The sequence below is a fragment of the Panicum virgatum genome, chromosome 2N (assembly GCF_016808335.1).
Source record: "Panicum virgatum strain AP13 chromosome 2N, P.virgatum_v5, whole genome shotgun sequence".
Lineage (NCBI taxonomy): Eukaryota > Viridiplantae > Streptophyta > Magnoliopsida > Poales > Poaceae > Panicum > Panicum virgatum.
Window position 1 is genome coordinate 67,708,447 of NC_053146.1, and position 14,566 is coordinate 67,723,012.

General features: G+C 44.2%; 2 protein-coding genes across 2 annotated transcripts; one reads left to right on the top strand and one right to left on the bottom strand.

Annotated features, from left to right (window-relative positions):
• The first annotated feature begins 375 nt into the window (after nt 1–375).
• On the top strand, nt 376–10,178 carry LOC120662959. Its single transcript, XM_039942002.1, has 7 exons — nt 376–408; nt 1,231–1,428; nt 1,550–1,627; nt 1,838–1,937; nt 2,059–2,201; nt 2,563–2,709; nt 9,933–10,178. The coding sequence occupies exons 1-7, from the start codon at nt 376–378 to the stop codon at nt 10,020–10,022; spliced, it is 789 nt and encodes a 262-aa protein (XP_039797936.1). The 3' UTR covers nt 10,023–10,178.
• On the bottom strand, nt 5,691–7,150 carry LOC120662055. Its single transcript, XM_039941132.1, has 2 exons — nt 6,755–7,150; nt 5,691–6,641 (listed from the first exon to the last, which is right to left on the bottom strand). The coding sequence occupies exons 1-2, from the start codon at nt 7,116–7,118 to the stop codon at nt 6,586–6,588; spliced, it is 420 nt and encodes a 139-aa protein (XP_039797066.1). The 5' UTR covers nt 7,119–7,150; the 3' UTR covers nt 5,691–6,585.
• Nucleotides 10,179–14,566: the final 4,388 nt, after the last annotated feature.

Genomic DNA, 14,566 nt, shown 5'->3' on the forward strand with positions numbered 1-14,566 from the left:
GTCATTTCAAGAATCTTGGAAAGTCAAACCATCTCAAAGTTTGACCAAAATTATAAAGACAAACACAAAGATTTATGACATCAAATAGGTATACTATGTAAATATAGCTAACAAAGAATCTAATGATACTTAATTGGTATCATAAATGTTATTATCTTGTTATATAAATTTAGTTAAACTTAAAAAAAATTGACTCTCTAAGATTTTTGGAATGATTTATAATTTGAAACGGTGGGAGTATCTCAATTTTCCACATCACATCAGTTCTGTCCATCTGGTAGCTCCAGCGCGGAGCTGCTCGTGCTGACGTGCTCTGCCCTCTTGTGCAATACGCATGTGATTTCCAAGCAACAAACATTTTTCACTGAAATCCAGATGCAGCCATACAGGTATGACAGAAATGAAAAGGCAAGCTACTCTGCAGAAACACACGGGCGAAGAGGAATTGGCTACTGCCTTGCCTGTCCTTGTTGGCAGTCGGCTGCATCCCTCCGTCCGGCTCTGGGAGCGCAACCTACAGCGCCATCTGAATGGGGGGTGAAGCTCCAAACAGCTGTTCGTCCACTCCCCTGTCACCTGGAATTGCATCATGGATGACGAATCGCCACGATCCGGGAAGAGGCGAAGACGGGATTGCTTGCTACGGCCAAGACGGCTAGCTTGAGCTTCAATGGCGACGCTGCTCGCTCGTCTTGGTTCTGCTAATTGGGGGGGCGCCTCGTCCACTCCTCGTCTTCTTGCTGCTGGTCGCGGAGCTGGTTGTAGGGCACCATCTCCAAGCTCCAGTACAGATCTCACGTCTCTTCCGTCCGAATTGGGCCACCATCTCCTCGGCGTCTGTCTGTCTGCTCAGGACCAATGAACTTGTGCTTGAGGGCTGAGGCTGTCGGCCGCACGCCGTGTCGTGCTCTCGAGTGGCGTGTTCCACGCGCCGGAACAGACCAAACAGCTATGTGTCGGCGTGCGTGGGGACGCGCCCGACCGCGACGTCGCGCGATGCCAGAGTATATCTCTCGCTCCCGCTCTGCCCACCTCTCCCTTCAGATCACTCGTCTCGCTCCACTCCAAAGCCCAGCCCGGCGTTGCACTGCCGCACGCAAGCCGCGGCGGGCAGCTGCTCAGCTCGAACCCCACCGGCACGTGCCAGGAGGCAGCAGCAGCAAGTCGCTCGTGTCTCCGTCCACCGCGAGATGGCTACCCTGCTGAGCTCCGGCGCCGCGCCGGCCGTAGCACGCGCGTGCCCGGCGCTCCGGCCGCCCGCGGGAGCGGCCGGCCCGGCTCGTGGCGGTCGCCTCGGCGGCGGCTTCCTCCGCCGCGTCCGGCGAGGTGGCATCGTCACGAGCCCGCGACAACGGGGTCGTGGGCGGGACCAACGGCACCGTCGTGCCCACCGCCAAGGCCACCGCCATCGAGACCACCGTCGAGAGGGTACGTTCCCGCGTTTGTTTCGTTCTTCTTCCAAGATTCGCTTCGCCCGATACATGAACGCGATGATCTTGAGGAAGCCTTCCACACGCATGCTGAATTCCTGATGCTGTTCGTGGCGCAGGTGATCTTTGATTTCCGGTTCCTGGCCCTCCTCGCGATCGCCGGGTCGCTGACCGGCTCCCTGCTGTGCTTCCTCAACGTAAGCCATCTTTGATTCCTGCCCGTTCCATGTCTGCTGCTAATCATAAGCTCAACTTGTACGGTTTAGTAGTGTTTATCCCAAATTTTCATGGGAGAGCCACAAGCTGTCCGACTGCTTAGCATTCTTAAGCGTCATTGCTTTTTACTACTGTTACTGAACAGCAGGGCTCATGGATCTGATTGTTATCTGACGTCTACTTGTGACCAGGGCTGTGTCTTCATCAAAGAGGCGTACCAAGTTTATTGGTCGAGCTGTGTCAAGGGAATTCATTCTGGGCAGATGGTTCTCAAAGTCGTCGAGGCCATCGGTGAGATGTTCATCCAGCGCATTTGTTCTTGTTCAGTTAGCACGAGCAACGGTCTTTGCCGCGGTAATGCGTGTCTGTGACTTGTTGCTAAACTGCTGCCTCGGGCATCGATGTTTTGCAGATGTGTATCTTGCTGGAACAGTCATGCTGATATTTGGGATGGGTCTTTACGGGCTGTTCATCAGCAATACTTCCAGCGATGTGCCTTCAGACTCAGATCGTGCCCTCAGGGGATCATCGCTGTTTGGGATGTTCGCTTTGAAGGTAACACCAGTGCTCAGCTAGGCTCGAAACATTTTTTTACAAGCTTTAGCTGAAAGCATTTTAATCATTCAGCGATCTGCAGTTGGACTATTAGTACACTCATGTAGCCAGTGGCGTTGCATTGCTTGCTCCAATTGCTATTCAGTCAACTGCTTAACCGAGTCAATTCAGACTAACAGCTCCTGTCATTTCAACGATTTTCTTCTTTTCTTTTTGAAGAAATCAACGATTTTCTTCTTAACTTGAGAAACACAAAAAGACCATGCAAACTCTAGAAGCTAGCATGCCCTTTTTTGTGTGTGTTGAAGCCAGCGAAATATTACGGTAAGCCTTAATTGCTGCTATTTTCTTGTTCATACAGGAACGGCCAAAGTGGATGAAGATCACATCCCTCGACGAGCTCAAGACGAAAGTTGGGCATGTCATTGTGATGATTCTGCTGGTGAAGATGTTCGAGAGGAGCAAGATGGTGAAGATAGCCACAGGGCTGGACCTCCTCAGCTACGCCATGTGCTGTTAGAATTAGCCAGGCTTAAACATTAGAGGCTAATAATCCAAGATCTTAATATAACCTAGTTCATGACAAATCAATCTAATGCGGAATAAATTGGTGAACATTATACCAGCGTTAGCAGTAGCAGCAGCCATTTACGCCTGATCCGTAGAGGAAGTAGGCGTTCTTGTCGGTGTAGAAGATGCAGCAGCGAATCGGCGTCCTTCAGGCGCCAACGGGAGTGCTTGGCCTTCCAAACCCCTCCAGTGCCTTTAGCGATCAGACTAGCGGTGGCTAGGGTTTTAGAATGACGTGAATGGGTGATTAAGGTGCTAACCACGACCTTATATTTATAGGCACTGTGGGGCTGGGGGCCAACATCTGGAAACGGGCCTAATGGGCCTGCTGATCACAGCCCATTAGAGTTTTATCATTAGGTTTCCTTAATCGTGTTTAGATGGTTTAAACGCTTCCTTAATAGTGAAGATCACAATCTATCTTAACTGAAATATTTTCAACATTCTCCCACTTGATCGAACGGTTAAGGCTAATGTTCGTATCATACTAATGTTCACCCTTAGTAGTAACAGAAAGTACCGGACCAATGCGTCGTCAGTAGCTTGATGCACTACTGGGACCCCATTACCCACAGTCTCACTGAAACACCTCGGTAGAACGCTTATTCGTTAGTTGGGAGTCATAATGGCCCTAAACCAGGATCTAAAGACTATCCACCAAACCCATATTAGTAACGTGCTGCTTAAACACGTTCGGTGGTAAGCCTTTAGTGAGCGGATCCGCTAACATAGAATTAGTTCTTATGTGCTCAATCTTAATGGTTCGATCCTGGCATCTTTCTTTCACAACACGATACTTAAGGTCAATGTGTTTGGAAGCACCACTTGACTTGTTGTTACTCGAAAAGAATACTGCAGACTGATTATCGCAGTATAACGTTATAGGTTCCGTAATGCTGTCAATTACCTTGAGGTCCGGAATAAAATTCTTAAGCCAAACAGCCTGTCCAGTTGCTTCATAGCATGCCACAAACTCAGCTTGCATCGTCGACGCTGCAACTAAATTTTGCTTAGAGCTTTTCCATGATATAGCTCCACCAGCTAACGTGTAGATATATCCTGATGTAGATTTTCTACTATCCACACATCCAGCAAAGTCAGCATCAGTATAACCCACGACTTCAAGATTATCTGATTTTTTGTATGTGAGCATGAAGTCTTTAGTGCCTTGGCAGTAACGTAATGCCTTCTTGACACCAACCCAGTGGACCTTTCCGGGATTTTTCTGATATCTTCCAAACATTCCGGTAGCAAATGCCAAGTCAGGACCCGTACAGACTTGTGCATACATCAGGCTTCCGACAACTGAAGCATAAGGTATGTCCTTCATCTCATCTGATTCCAATTGGTTCTTAGGACATTAGGCTTCACTAAACTTATCACCCTTCGCTAATGGAACAGGTGTGGCCTTACTCTTATCCATATTAAATCTCTTAAGCATTTTCTCAATATATGCTTTTTGAGACAATCCTAGTACTCCTTTGGTCCTATCTCGGTGTATCTCAATGCCCAGAACATAAGAGGCTTCACCAAGATCTTTCATATCAAAATTGGATGAAAGAAATCCCTTTGTCTCATGCAGCATACGCTTATCGCTGCTCGCTAATAGGATATCATCCACATAAAGCACTAGAATTATAAATTTACCACCCTTTATCTTAGTGTAGATACAATTATCCACATCATTCTCCTTAAATCCGAATTTCTTAATCACTTGATCGAATTTAAGGTTCCACTGTCTTGACGCTTGCTTAAGCCCGTAAATGGATTTCTTAAGTCTGCATCCCAAATGTTCCTTGCCCTTCACAACAAAACCTTCCGGTTGTGCCATGAAGATGGTCTCATCCAAGTCACCATTAAGGAACACAGTTTTGACATCCATCTGATGTAGCTCTAAGTCATAATGAGCCACTAGCGCCATAACGATTCTGAATGAATCTTTCTTAGACACATGGGAGAAAGTTTCATTATAATCAACCCCTTCCTTTTGTGTAAAACCTTTGGCTACAAGCCTTGCTTTGAATCGTTCGACATTCCCTTTAGAATCACATTTAGTCTTGTAGACCCATTTACAGCCTACTAGTTTGACTCCATTAGAAATATCTACCAGATCTCAAACATCATTGGAACTCATGGACTTAAACTCTTCTTCCATGGCCTCAACCCATTTGGCAGAGTTCTCACATGATACTGCCTCTCTAAACGAGTTAGGATCATCAGCTTTCCCAATATCATACATGTCTTCACTTAAGTATGTCTCATAATCAGGGAAAACTGTCTGTTTCCTAGCCCGCTGTGATCTTCTTAATGGTTCAACAGGCTGAGGTGCTGGTTGAGGTGCAGTCTGAGGCACCTCGACAGGGTTCTCAACTTCAATATTAGGTGCCATTTGCTCAGCTTGTTGTTCGCTCGCAGGATCAGGAACTACTTCAACAGGCGGAGCAGCGCTAGTACTCTGAACAGGAGGCGTAATCTGAACAGATGGTGTATTCTGAACGGAAGGAACAAACAGCGGCACTAACTGAGGTGTTACTATTTCTTGAATCACCGGGATGGGAAGCTCAGCCCGTATTTCTTCAAGATTAATTTCCCTCCTCGGAAAGCTCCTACTGATTCCTGCATCCTCTAGAAATACAGCCTGCCTGGTCTCAACGAACTTAGTGAAATGATCAGGACAGTAGAATCGGTATCCCTTAGACTTATCAGGGTATCCGATGAAATAGCAGCTCACCGTTTTATCATCTAATTTCTTTTGCTGTGGATTAAATAACTTAGCTTCGGCTGGACAGCCCCACACACGCAAATAATTAAGCGATGGTTTCTTCCCAAACCACAACTCATAAGGTGTTTTTGACACGGATTTGGAAGGAACACTATTAAGTATGTGCGCAACTGTTTTTAATGCTTCCATCCACAGCTCCACAGACAAAGTAGAATAACTAAGCATGCTATGTACCATGTCCATTAGTGTACGGTTACGACGCTCATCAACTCCGTTTTGCTGTGGTTCGCCCGGCATACTGTACTGGGCCTTTATACCATTCTCTTCAAGATACTTAGCGAATGGTCCAGGTACTTGGCCGAATGGAGCATGTCTCCCATAATATTCACCACCTCGATCCGATCTCACTAATTTAATAGTGACATTATGCTGATTTTCCACTTCAGCCTTGAATATTTTGAATTTATCTAATGACTCGGATCGATCACGAATGGGGTAAATATAACCATAACGAGAGAAGTCATCTGTGAAAGTAATGAACGAGTCAAACCATCAATAGACTTTACTGGGAACGGGCCACAAATATCAGTATGAATTATTTCTAATAGGCCCGAACTCCGAGTAGCTCCTTTCTTAATTGTCTTAGCGAATTTCCCCTTAATACAATCAACGCATTGTTGATCTAAGTCTGAGAGATCTAATGAATGGAGTATCTCTTCTCTTATGAGATGCTCAATTCTCCCCCTCGAAATGTGGCCCAAACGACAATGCCACAATTTCGAAGAAGTCTTATCATCACGCTTACGCTTATGCGATACATCATCCACATTCATTGCAGAATAAACTTTATCAAGAGAGAGCAAATAAAGATCGCCTTGCAAATGACCAAGGCCCACACTTAAATTATGAAATTTAATGTTGCACACAGAGTTGCCAAACTCACAAATATGTCCCGACTTATCTAAACGCGAAACAGAAATAAGGTTTCTCTTCAAACTGGGAACATAAAGAACATCATGCAAACTAAGGTTGAAGCCGCCTGGTAACTCCAAATTGAAGCTCCCAATGCCTTCAACCTTCACTTCATTGCCATCAGCCACTCTTAGACTTCGCTCCCCCTCTCTTATAGTTCGGATCGAACTGAATACCTGCAGTGAATTGGAAATGTGCATAGTGGCACCTGAGTCAATCCACCAAGTATTAGGAGAAAAATTCACTAAGAATGATTCATCAATAAAAGATACATAATCAGTAATTGTACCTTTGTTCTTAAGCCACTCCTTAAATCCATGGCAATCCTTCTGCTCATGTTTAGGTGACTTGCAGAACTTGCACAACCTCTCATTAGAGGTCTTCTTATGTGACACAGCCTTGCTCTTATGGCCCTTAAACTTTCTCTTATGCTGCCTACTGCTGCCAGACTCAGCCTGATGCTTAGGAGTGTTGCTCATGCTAACACGCCCAAAGCGCTCGCTGACCATGTTGACAGCATCCTTCATCCTTTCAGCTTTCTGCCTTTCTTCTTCCTCAACACAGTAGCTAATGAGCTCAGCCATGCTCCAAGTCGCCTTTTGAGTGTTGTAGCTTATTTTGAAGGGACTGTACTGTACTGGCAGAGAAGTCATGATGAAATGCACCAGAAAACCATCAGAGATAGCCATATATAGTGTTTTCAGCTTATTTGCCATGTCACACGTGCTCATAATGTGCTCCCTGATTCCACTTTGCCCATCATACTGTGAAGTCAGCATCTTCATGATCAGGGTGCTAGCATAAGTCTTGGAAGAACTCTTAAAGTTCTCCTCCACCTTGGCAAGGTATGCCTTGCGCTCAAATCGTTACCATCCTTGTCCTTATCAGGAATAGCACCACAGATGGCCGGAGTGATCGTATTCTTAATGATCATGTTGGCCATCCTGTCTGATCTCTCCCACTTCTCAATGGCAGTACGATCACCATTGGGATCAGCGGGCTCTGCTGGCTTATCTTGACGTAAGGCGAGATCATACTCGCACACAGCAATGGCCACCTGAACATCTTTATACCAGCGGGGGTAGTTGGTGCCATTTAGGGGCTCAATAGACTTCAGGTAGCCCGTCACAGTGTTCACTAAAAATCATGAGAACAATAACTTAATAAAACTCACAATTAAGATGCGCATAAGAAGTATGAAATTAACCCTACGATGGTCTGATTAAAATCATACATAAATTTCAATTTGCATCACCGATGGGGAAAACAAACGAAATTTATCATTAAAACTCGTAATTAAATCAACGATGGTCAGAATTAATTACAAGTGCTCTAAATAAACTTCCCGATGGTTCCATTTAAATAGAGTGCATCTTAATTGCTTATGGTGGATGAACATAATTTTCAGTGAATAAATGCAATTAAAATATAATTAAAAGCATTTACATAACTCATGAAAAATTAAATAAACATAATGCTGGTAATAATAAGTGCAACAGAAATAATTAAAACCTTTAAACATAACAGCAATTAAAATTAAACTTAAATCATAAGAAACAGTAAAAGAATAAGGCTTTAACATTAAATGGGCTAAAACTCATGAAACAGGCCCAAAAACATCCCCTTGCGCGCGGCCTGTTAAGCCCAGTCAGCCCATTTGGCCCAACTGCCCACAAACCCTAACGTGAAGTGATCTGGACCGTTGATCAGATCGGACGGTTGGAAACTGATGCCATCCAATATAAATTTCTGTAGCCGGTCGGAAAACCTAACTGGCTCACTCTTTTCCCTTCGCTCTTCCTCAGATCGCAGCAGCAAGCCGCCGCTCAGCTCTCAGGTAGAGGCGCCGCCGCTCTTTACGCAGCCAGCCGGATGGCCGCCGCCTTGCGCGCGCAGGTCCCGCAGCCCTCATGCGCCGCCGCCGGCCGCGTGCAGATGCGCCACTCGCGGGCCTGGCAGGCAGCACAGTGCGCGGGCCCTTATGCGGCGTGCCGCTCGCCTTGGGGCGCGGCCCTGCAGGCTGCTTGCGGAGCGCCCACTAGGGCCTGGCCGCCGCCTGGGGCTCGGCACGCGGGCCGCGCAGGCCACCGCCTGGCGCCCATGGTGTGCCACGCGCAGACCACCCTTGGAGCTGGCCGCTGTAGGTCCGGCTGGCCGGCCGCCGCTTCGGTGCATGGACCCGCAGGCCGCCACTGCTCCCACATGCAGCGCCTGCCTCATGCGCACGCGAGCTCTCAGGGACAGCGCTTTCTGATGCGCCTTCTCATGTGCGCGTGATGCCCTTCCGGGTCCTTTCGCCGGGGTGCCATGCGACCGAGTCGTGCGGCTCCCCGTCGAGGGGCTCCGTTGGGGTGTCCTTCGCTGAGATCTTATGGCTCAGACACACCTCCAGGTAAAGACTCATCCGTTAGGGTTAGGGTTCATCATAAATTTGGGATTTTTCTCATGGGATCTGAAATTGGTGTTTCCCCTCCTTCCAATTGCTTACTAATGCAATCTCTTTCATGGTTCTGAATCTAATTTGCGGAATTTAAACATGAACAGAGATCTAATTTGGTAAACAGATTAAGTAGCAGTAAACCCTAACCTTAATTGCATAGCTAATCGTCAATTTTGTCTCGGTTTAACCATGAATTAGCATAAACATTAATGATTTATTTTTAGTCTGAGACACTTAGCATTAACAGATCAAGATTAATCTTAAACTTGACCTAAATTGAATTAGATTAGATCTAATCTCGTGATCAGAAACTTAATTAACCATGATTTAGATCTAATCAAGCATGATTAATACATAAAAGCCATTCTGCAGGATCTAATTGCATCTAAAACATGAATCAAACTTAACTGTGCAATAGGATCTAATCTGCACAGCACGTTTTGCATCTTAAAAACCGACGAAAACAGAGGCATAAACATGGCTCAAAATTGACCGTGCATGACTAGATTAAGATGGCTCTAATACCAATTGTTAGAATTAGCCAGGCTTAAACATTAGAGGCTAATAATCCAAGATCTTAACATAACCTAGTTCATGACAAATCAATCTAATGCGGAATAAATTGGTAAATATTATACCAGCGTTAGCAGTAGCAGCAGCCATTTACGCCTGATCCGTAGAGGAAGTAGGCGTTCTTGTCGGTGTAGAAGATGCAGCAGCGAATCGGCGTCCTTCAGGCGCCAACGGGAGTGCTTGGCCTTCCAAACCCCTCCAGTGCCCTTAGCGATCAGACTAGCGGTGGCTAGGGTTTTAGAATGACGCGAATGGGTGATTAAGGTGCTAACCACGATCTTATATTTATAGACACTGTGGGGCTGGGGGCCAACCTCTGGAAACGGACCTAATGGGCCTGCTGATCACAGCCCATTAGGATTTTATCATTAGGTTTTCTTAATCGCATTTAGATGATTTAAACGCTTCCTTAATAGTGAAGATCACAATCTATCTTAACTGAAATATTTCCAACATGTGCATCTTCTTGTCGTCGGCTTCTCTCTACATCCTGCACAATCTCCACAAGGGCGACCACGAGGAGGGTGCAATCCCACATTTGTGACTCTGTAAAATTGTATAGTGACCAAATCAGATTTGTTGTAGCTACTGAAGGAAGAACTAGAAACTTTTTTGTGCAGAATTGTTGATCTCACAGCCTCTGATTGCTGCAGAGCACATGCTTCCATTATAAGCAGAAGAGATATTTGCCGCTTGGTTCCGTTGCCATGTGCCCCCTGGACCAACATGTCAGTTAGCGAGAGTTTCCAACATACAATCAGTTTTTTTTTAGATAATGGACTTACAGTCAGTTGTTCTGACGGAACAACATCGCAACAAGTGCAGCGCAATCAGTACTCCGAGTACTTCAGGAGGTGAATGCAGATTCCCAAAGACTGAGAATGAACAAGAGCCGGCTCTGAATAATCTCATAAACTGGTTCTGCTTCCCGTGTCCAAACAATTATCGGGGGTTACAGACTTTGCGTGAATAAGTGTGTTTTATGATTCGTTATCACCGTGATTAAATCCATTTTTCCTGAACAGTTTTATGATCCTTTTTTTAGAGGAACAGGCAAAAGCGCCCTGCCCCATCTTGATTAAGACGAAGCCAAAAACGTTTACAGTGTTGAGAGAAGTTCAGTCCAAGTAGCACACATCACAGCGCACCCACAAAGACACTAAAACCAGGTACAGCACCCAACAGAGCTAAAAGACTAGAGAGAGGAAGCCAAAAACAAGGAAGAAAGAGGCTGGAAGGGCTTCAGGTAGAAAAGTTTGGCACCCAGGGCTTCCCATCATTCCAGTCATTTTTCTTCAGCTTCTTTGCTAGCAGCCGAGTGCCAGTGGCATCTTGAGGGCCTCCTCCAAGAAAGAGCGCCACCGGTCCATACCTTGCGCCAAATCCCCCTGATACATTGGCTTCCAGTCCACCATAATCAGCCAGATTCTCCTGATAACTGTTTTCATGCTTTTCCACGCCTGGTGATTAAACACAAAATCATTGCGAGTTAGCCAAAGACCCCACAGTATTCCTGCAGAGATACTGTTAGTCAAAGCAAACTTTTTCTCACAAGGCCACTTGCTGGCCAGATCCAGATAACTGGAGATCATAACACCTGAGAAGCTATGAAAGAGCTTCCAAATATATTGTGCCACAACACACTCAAAAAAGAGATGGTTGACAGATTCATGATCCAAGCAGAACTGACACTCAAGAGGTTTTATGACACCTCTACGGCTCAAATTGTCGACAGTCATAATCTTATGCCCAAAGGACTCTTCTCCAGAAAACCGAAGAATTTGGGTGTGGAAGACTAAAGATGTTTACAGCATTCCTCACATACTTCTGCGTAATTATATTATACCATAATTTCCCCTCATCTTTCAAGAATCTCTTTATCCAAGAGCCAAGGAGGACCAGATTCAGATCTCTAAAATCAGGCACACCCATACCTCCATGCTTTTTCTGCAAGTTAACCAACTTCCAACTAGCTAAGTGAATTTTCCCATGACCCTCAAAGTCATTCCACAAACAGTTTCGCCATATGTGTATTGATGAGGTCCAGCGCCCATTTGGGGAATTTTAAAAAGGACATTAGGTAGATGGGCACACTGGCTAGACAGTTTTATGATCCTTTCGTGCTGCTCACTCTTCGAAACAGAAGTTGCTTCTGAATGAAGAGGCTCTTTGCAGCAGAAATGGGCTGGGGCTGGGATCGCAGCCACAGGCTCGCATCCTCTTCCTCTCCCGCGCCCGAGTAATTTTCAGAGAAGACAAACTTTAGCGTGATTTGCAGCCTACTGCTCGGCTTGAAACAGAAGTTTGGCTCGAGATGAAACGTGCAGCGAGCGTGGTGGTCCAGATCCAGCAGAGAGGATAGGGGGTGGACCAGTTGGGTTGGTTGATCAGGTCGCGCGACAGACAGGCGAGCGGCGCGATGGTCGATGGGCCAGGCCGGCCGTGCCCTGGATTTTTTTCATTTTTGTATTTAAAAAAAATTAAAATTTCAAAAATATATGGCGGTTTCGAAAAATTTCAAAACTATACCCTTGTCGCCCCTTGCCTGGGCGACAGGGGGCCTGTCGCCCTCTGGCTGGGCGACATGACCTAAATGTAAAAAAAAATTACATTTAGGTCCTGGCGTCCGGGACGCATTAAACAGCGAACTTATAAAATAGATATAAAATCGTAGAAAAATCGGAAAAATACAAACTCAACTGTTCTGGATTCTATGAAACAAGATCTACAACTTTTGTTATATAAAGTTTTTCATTTAATCAATGTATCTTTCTCTATTTTAAATACTAGTTTAATGCACTTTTATTTAAATCTCAAGATCCTTCCTTTGGATGCATGTCATCTTTGGCCAGAGTGTTGCATATGGTAAGCATAGGCTTGTACAAAATTGATAGGCCCAGAAAACATTTCTAGAATAAGTTTTTAAATTAAATCTTGCAATATGTCTAGTTTAAATGAGTTATTTATCCATGCTGCTATACTGAGTTTTAGAAGCCATAACTTTTACAGTACCATTATTTTATTTCCTAAGAGCTACAAAAAAAGTTTGGTAAATTTTAGATAAGCACAACTAGACCAAATGAATTATTTCAAATTTTTCTAGGTACAAGAACTATTTTTCTTGATTTAGTGCATTTACCTTAGTCATAATTCATTTAGTCTAGTTGTGCTTATCTAAAATTTACCAAACTTTTTTTTATAGCTCCTAGGAAATAAAATAATGGTACTGTAAAAGTTATGGCTTCTAAAACTTAGTATAACAGCATGGATAAATAACCCATTTAAACTAGACATATTGCAAGATTTAATTTAAAAACTTATTCTAGAAATATTTTCTGGATCTACCAATTTTGTGCAAGCATATGCTCACCATATGCAACACTCTAGCCAAAGGTGACCTGCATCCAAAGGATGGATCTTGAGATTTAAATAAAAGTGCATTAAACTAGTATTTAAAATAGAGAAAGATACATTGATCAAATGAAAACCTTTATATAACAAAAGTTGTAGATCTTGTTTCATAGAATCCAAAACAGTTGAGTTTGTATTTTTCCGATTTTTCTACAATTTTATATCGATTTTACAAGTTCGCTGTTTAATGCGTCACGGGTGCCAGGACCTAAATGTAATTTTTTTTTACATTTAGGTCCTGTCGCCCAGGCAGGGAGCGACAGGGGTATAGTTTTGAAATTTTTCGAATCCGCCATATATTTTTGAAATTTTATTTTTTTTTAAATATAAAAATGAAAAAAATCCCCGTGCCCTTGCATTTGGCAAGATATCCTCCCGGCCCGGCCCCTCGTCGTCTTCCCCGTGGCCCCAGAGATCTCGTGCTGTCGCGATGGTGCACTCTATTTCTGCCCCGTTCTTCAGCACAGAGCGTTCGTTGCAAGCTCTCGTTAACCGTTGTCGAGCTGGGCCACCGTCCGTTGCAGCTAAAAGGCGTATCCTCGGTTCTTTTTTTCATGGGGTCTAATAAATCTTATACTAACACACATTTATGAGCCTATTGGGAACACGAAATCCTCATAGTATAAGGTATTGTTACTTGTAGAGTGGAGTACTTTACAAGTAAGAAATACCTTACCTTTTTCACACGGGTATTGCTTAGCCAGGCTATCTAAATCTAGCTCGTAGGAGCAACGCCCTAGCAAGCAAGTGTTCACTGTTTGGTTTCCAGATTTTCTTGAAACTGCCAGGCGAGGCTGGCCTTGTTTAGTTCGTCAAATTTTTAGGTTTTTGATACTGTAGTATTTTTGTTGTTATTTAACAATTAATATTTAATTATGAACTAATTAGGTTTAACAATTCGTTCATATTTAAACTATATAATTAATTATTTTTTTAAAATTATATTTAATGTTCCATGTATGTGTCTGAAGATTCGATACGATGGGTATTTAGAAAAATTTTTAGAATTAGGTGTGTTTACTTTTTGGCGTAAAATTTTGAAAGAGGATCTCACTATTTTGGAGCACTAAATAAAGTATATTTACAAAACTTTTTGCACAGATGGGTTATAAATCGCGAGATGAATCTAATGAGCTCAATTAATCTATGATTAATTTATAATTAGTGGATGGTTATTGTAGCATCATTGTTGCAAATCATGGATTAAATAGGCTTATTAGATTCATCTCGCGATTTACAATCCATCCGTGCAAAAATATTTGCAAATATATTTAATTTAGTAATCCATACGTGTCCCTAGATATTCGATGTGATATTTTTTGGTGTAAAATTGTGGGATTTAAACAAGGAGGTTTGCTCGGAGAACCAAATACACGCGAAATTCCTACCTGTCACGTACGTCCATAGCGCCCACGTGCTCACACTTGACACCTGACAACAACCCGTTTGATAAAATGCTTGGAAAAATGAGCCGTAATGGTGGGGACAAGCGGGCAGTGGTGGAGAAAGCATAGCCACAGAATCACGGTACCAACCAAAACGGAACGGAGGCCGTAACACAGCACCCAAAGAAAAGAAATCTCAAAAAAATCAGGAAATGGTTTAAAAATTGGAGGAGCAACTGGGCAGGCGACGACGGCGACGTGCGGGGGCGGCTGGTCCCAAGCTCGGGGGCGG

Coding starts and splice junctions, on each gene's coding strand:
- LOC120662959 (XM_039942002.1), top strand. CDS start 376: ATGCAGCCATACAGGTATGACAGAAATGAAAAG. Junction 409..1,230: donor GGTATGACAGAAATGAAAAG/GCAAGCTACTCT, acceptor CGCCGGCCGTAG/CACGCGCGTGCCCGGCGCTC. Junction 2,202..2,562: donor TTGGGATGTTCGCTTTGAAG/GTAACACCAGTG, acceptor TTGTTCATACAG/GAACGGCCAAAGTGGATGAA.
- LOC120662055 (XM_039941132.1), bottom strand. CDS start 7,118: ATGACTTCTCTGCCAGTACAGTACAGTCCCTTCAAAATAAGCTACAAC. Junction 6,642..6,754: donor GGAGTGGCTTAAGAACAAAG/GTACAATTACTG, acceptor AATTCACTGCAG/GTATTCAGTTCGATCCGAAC.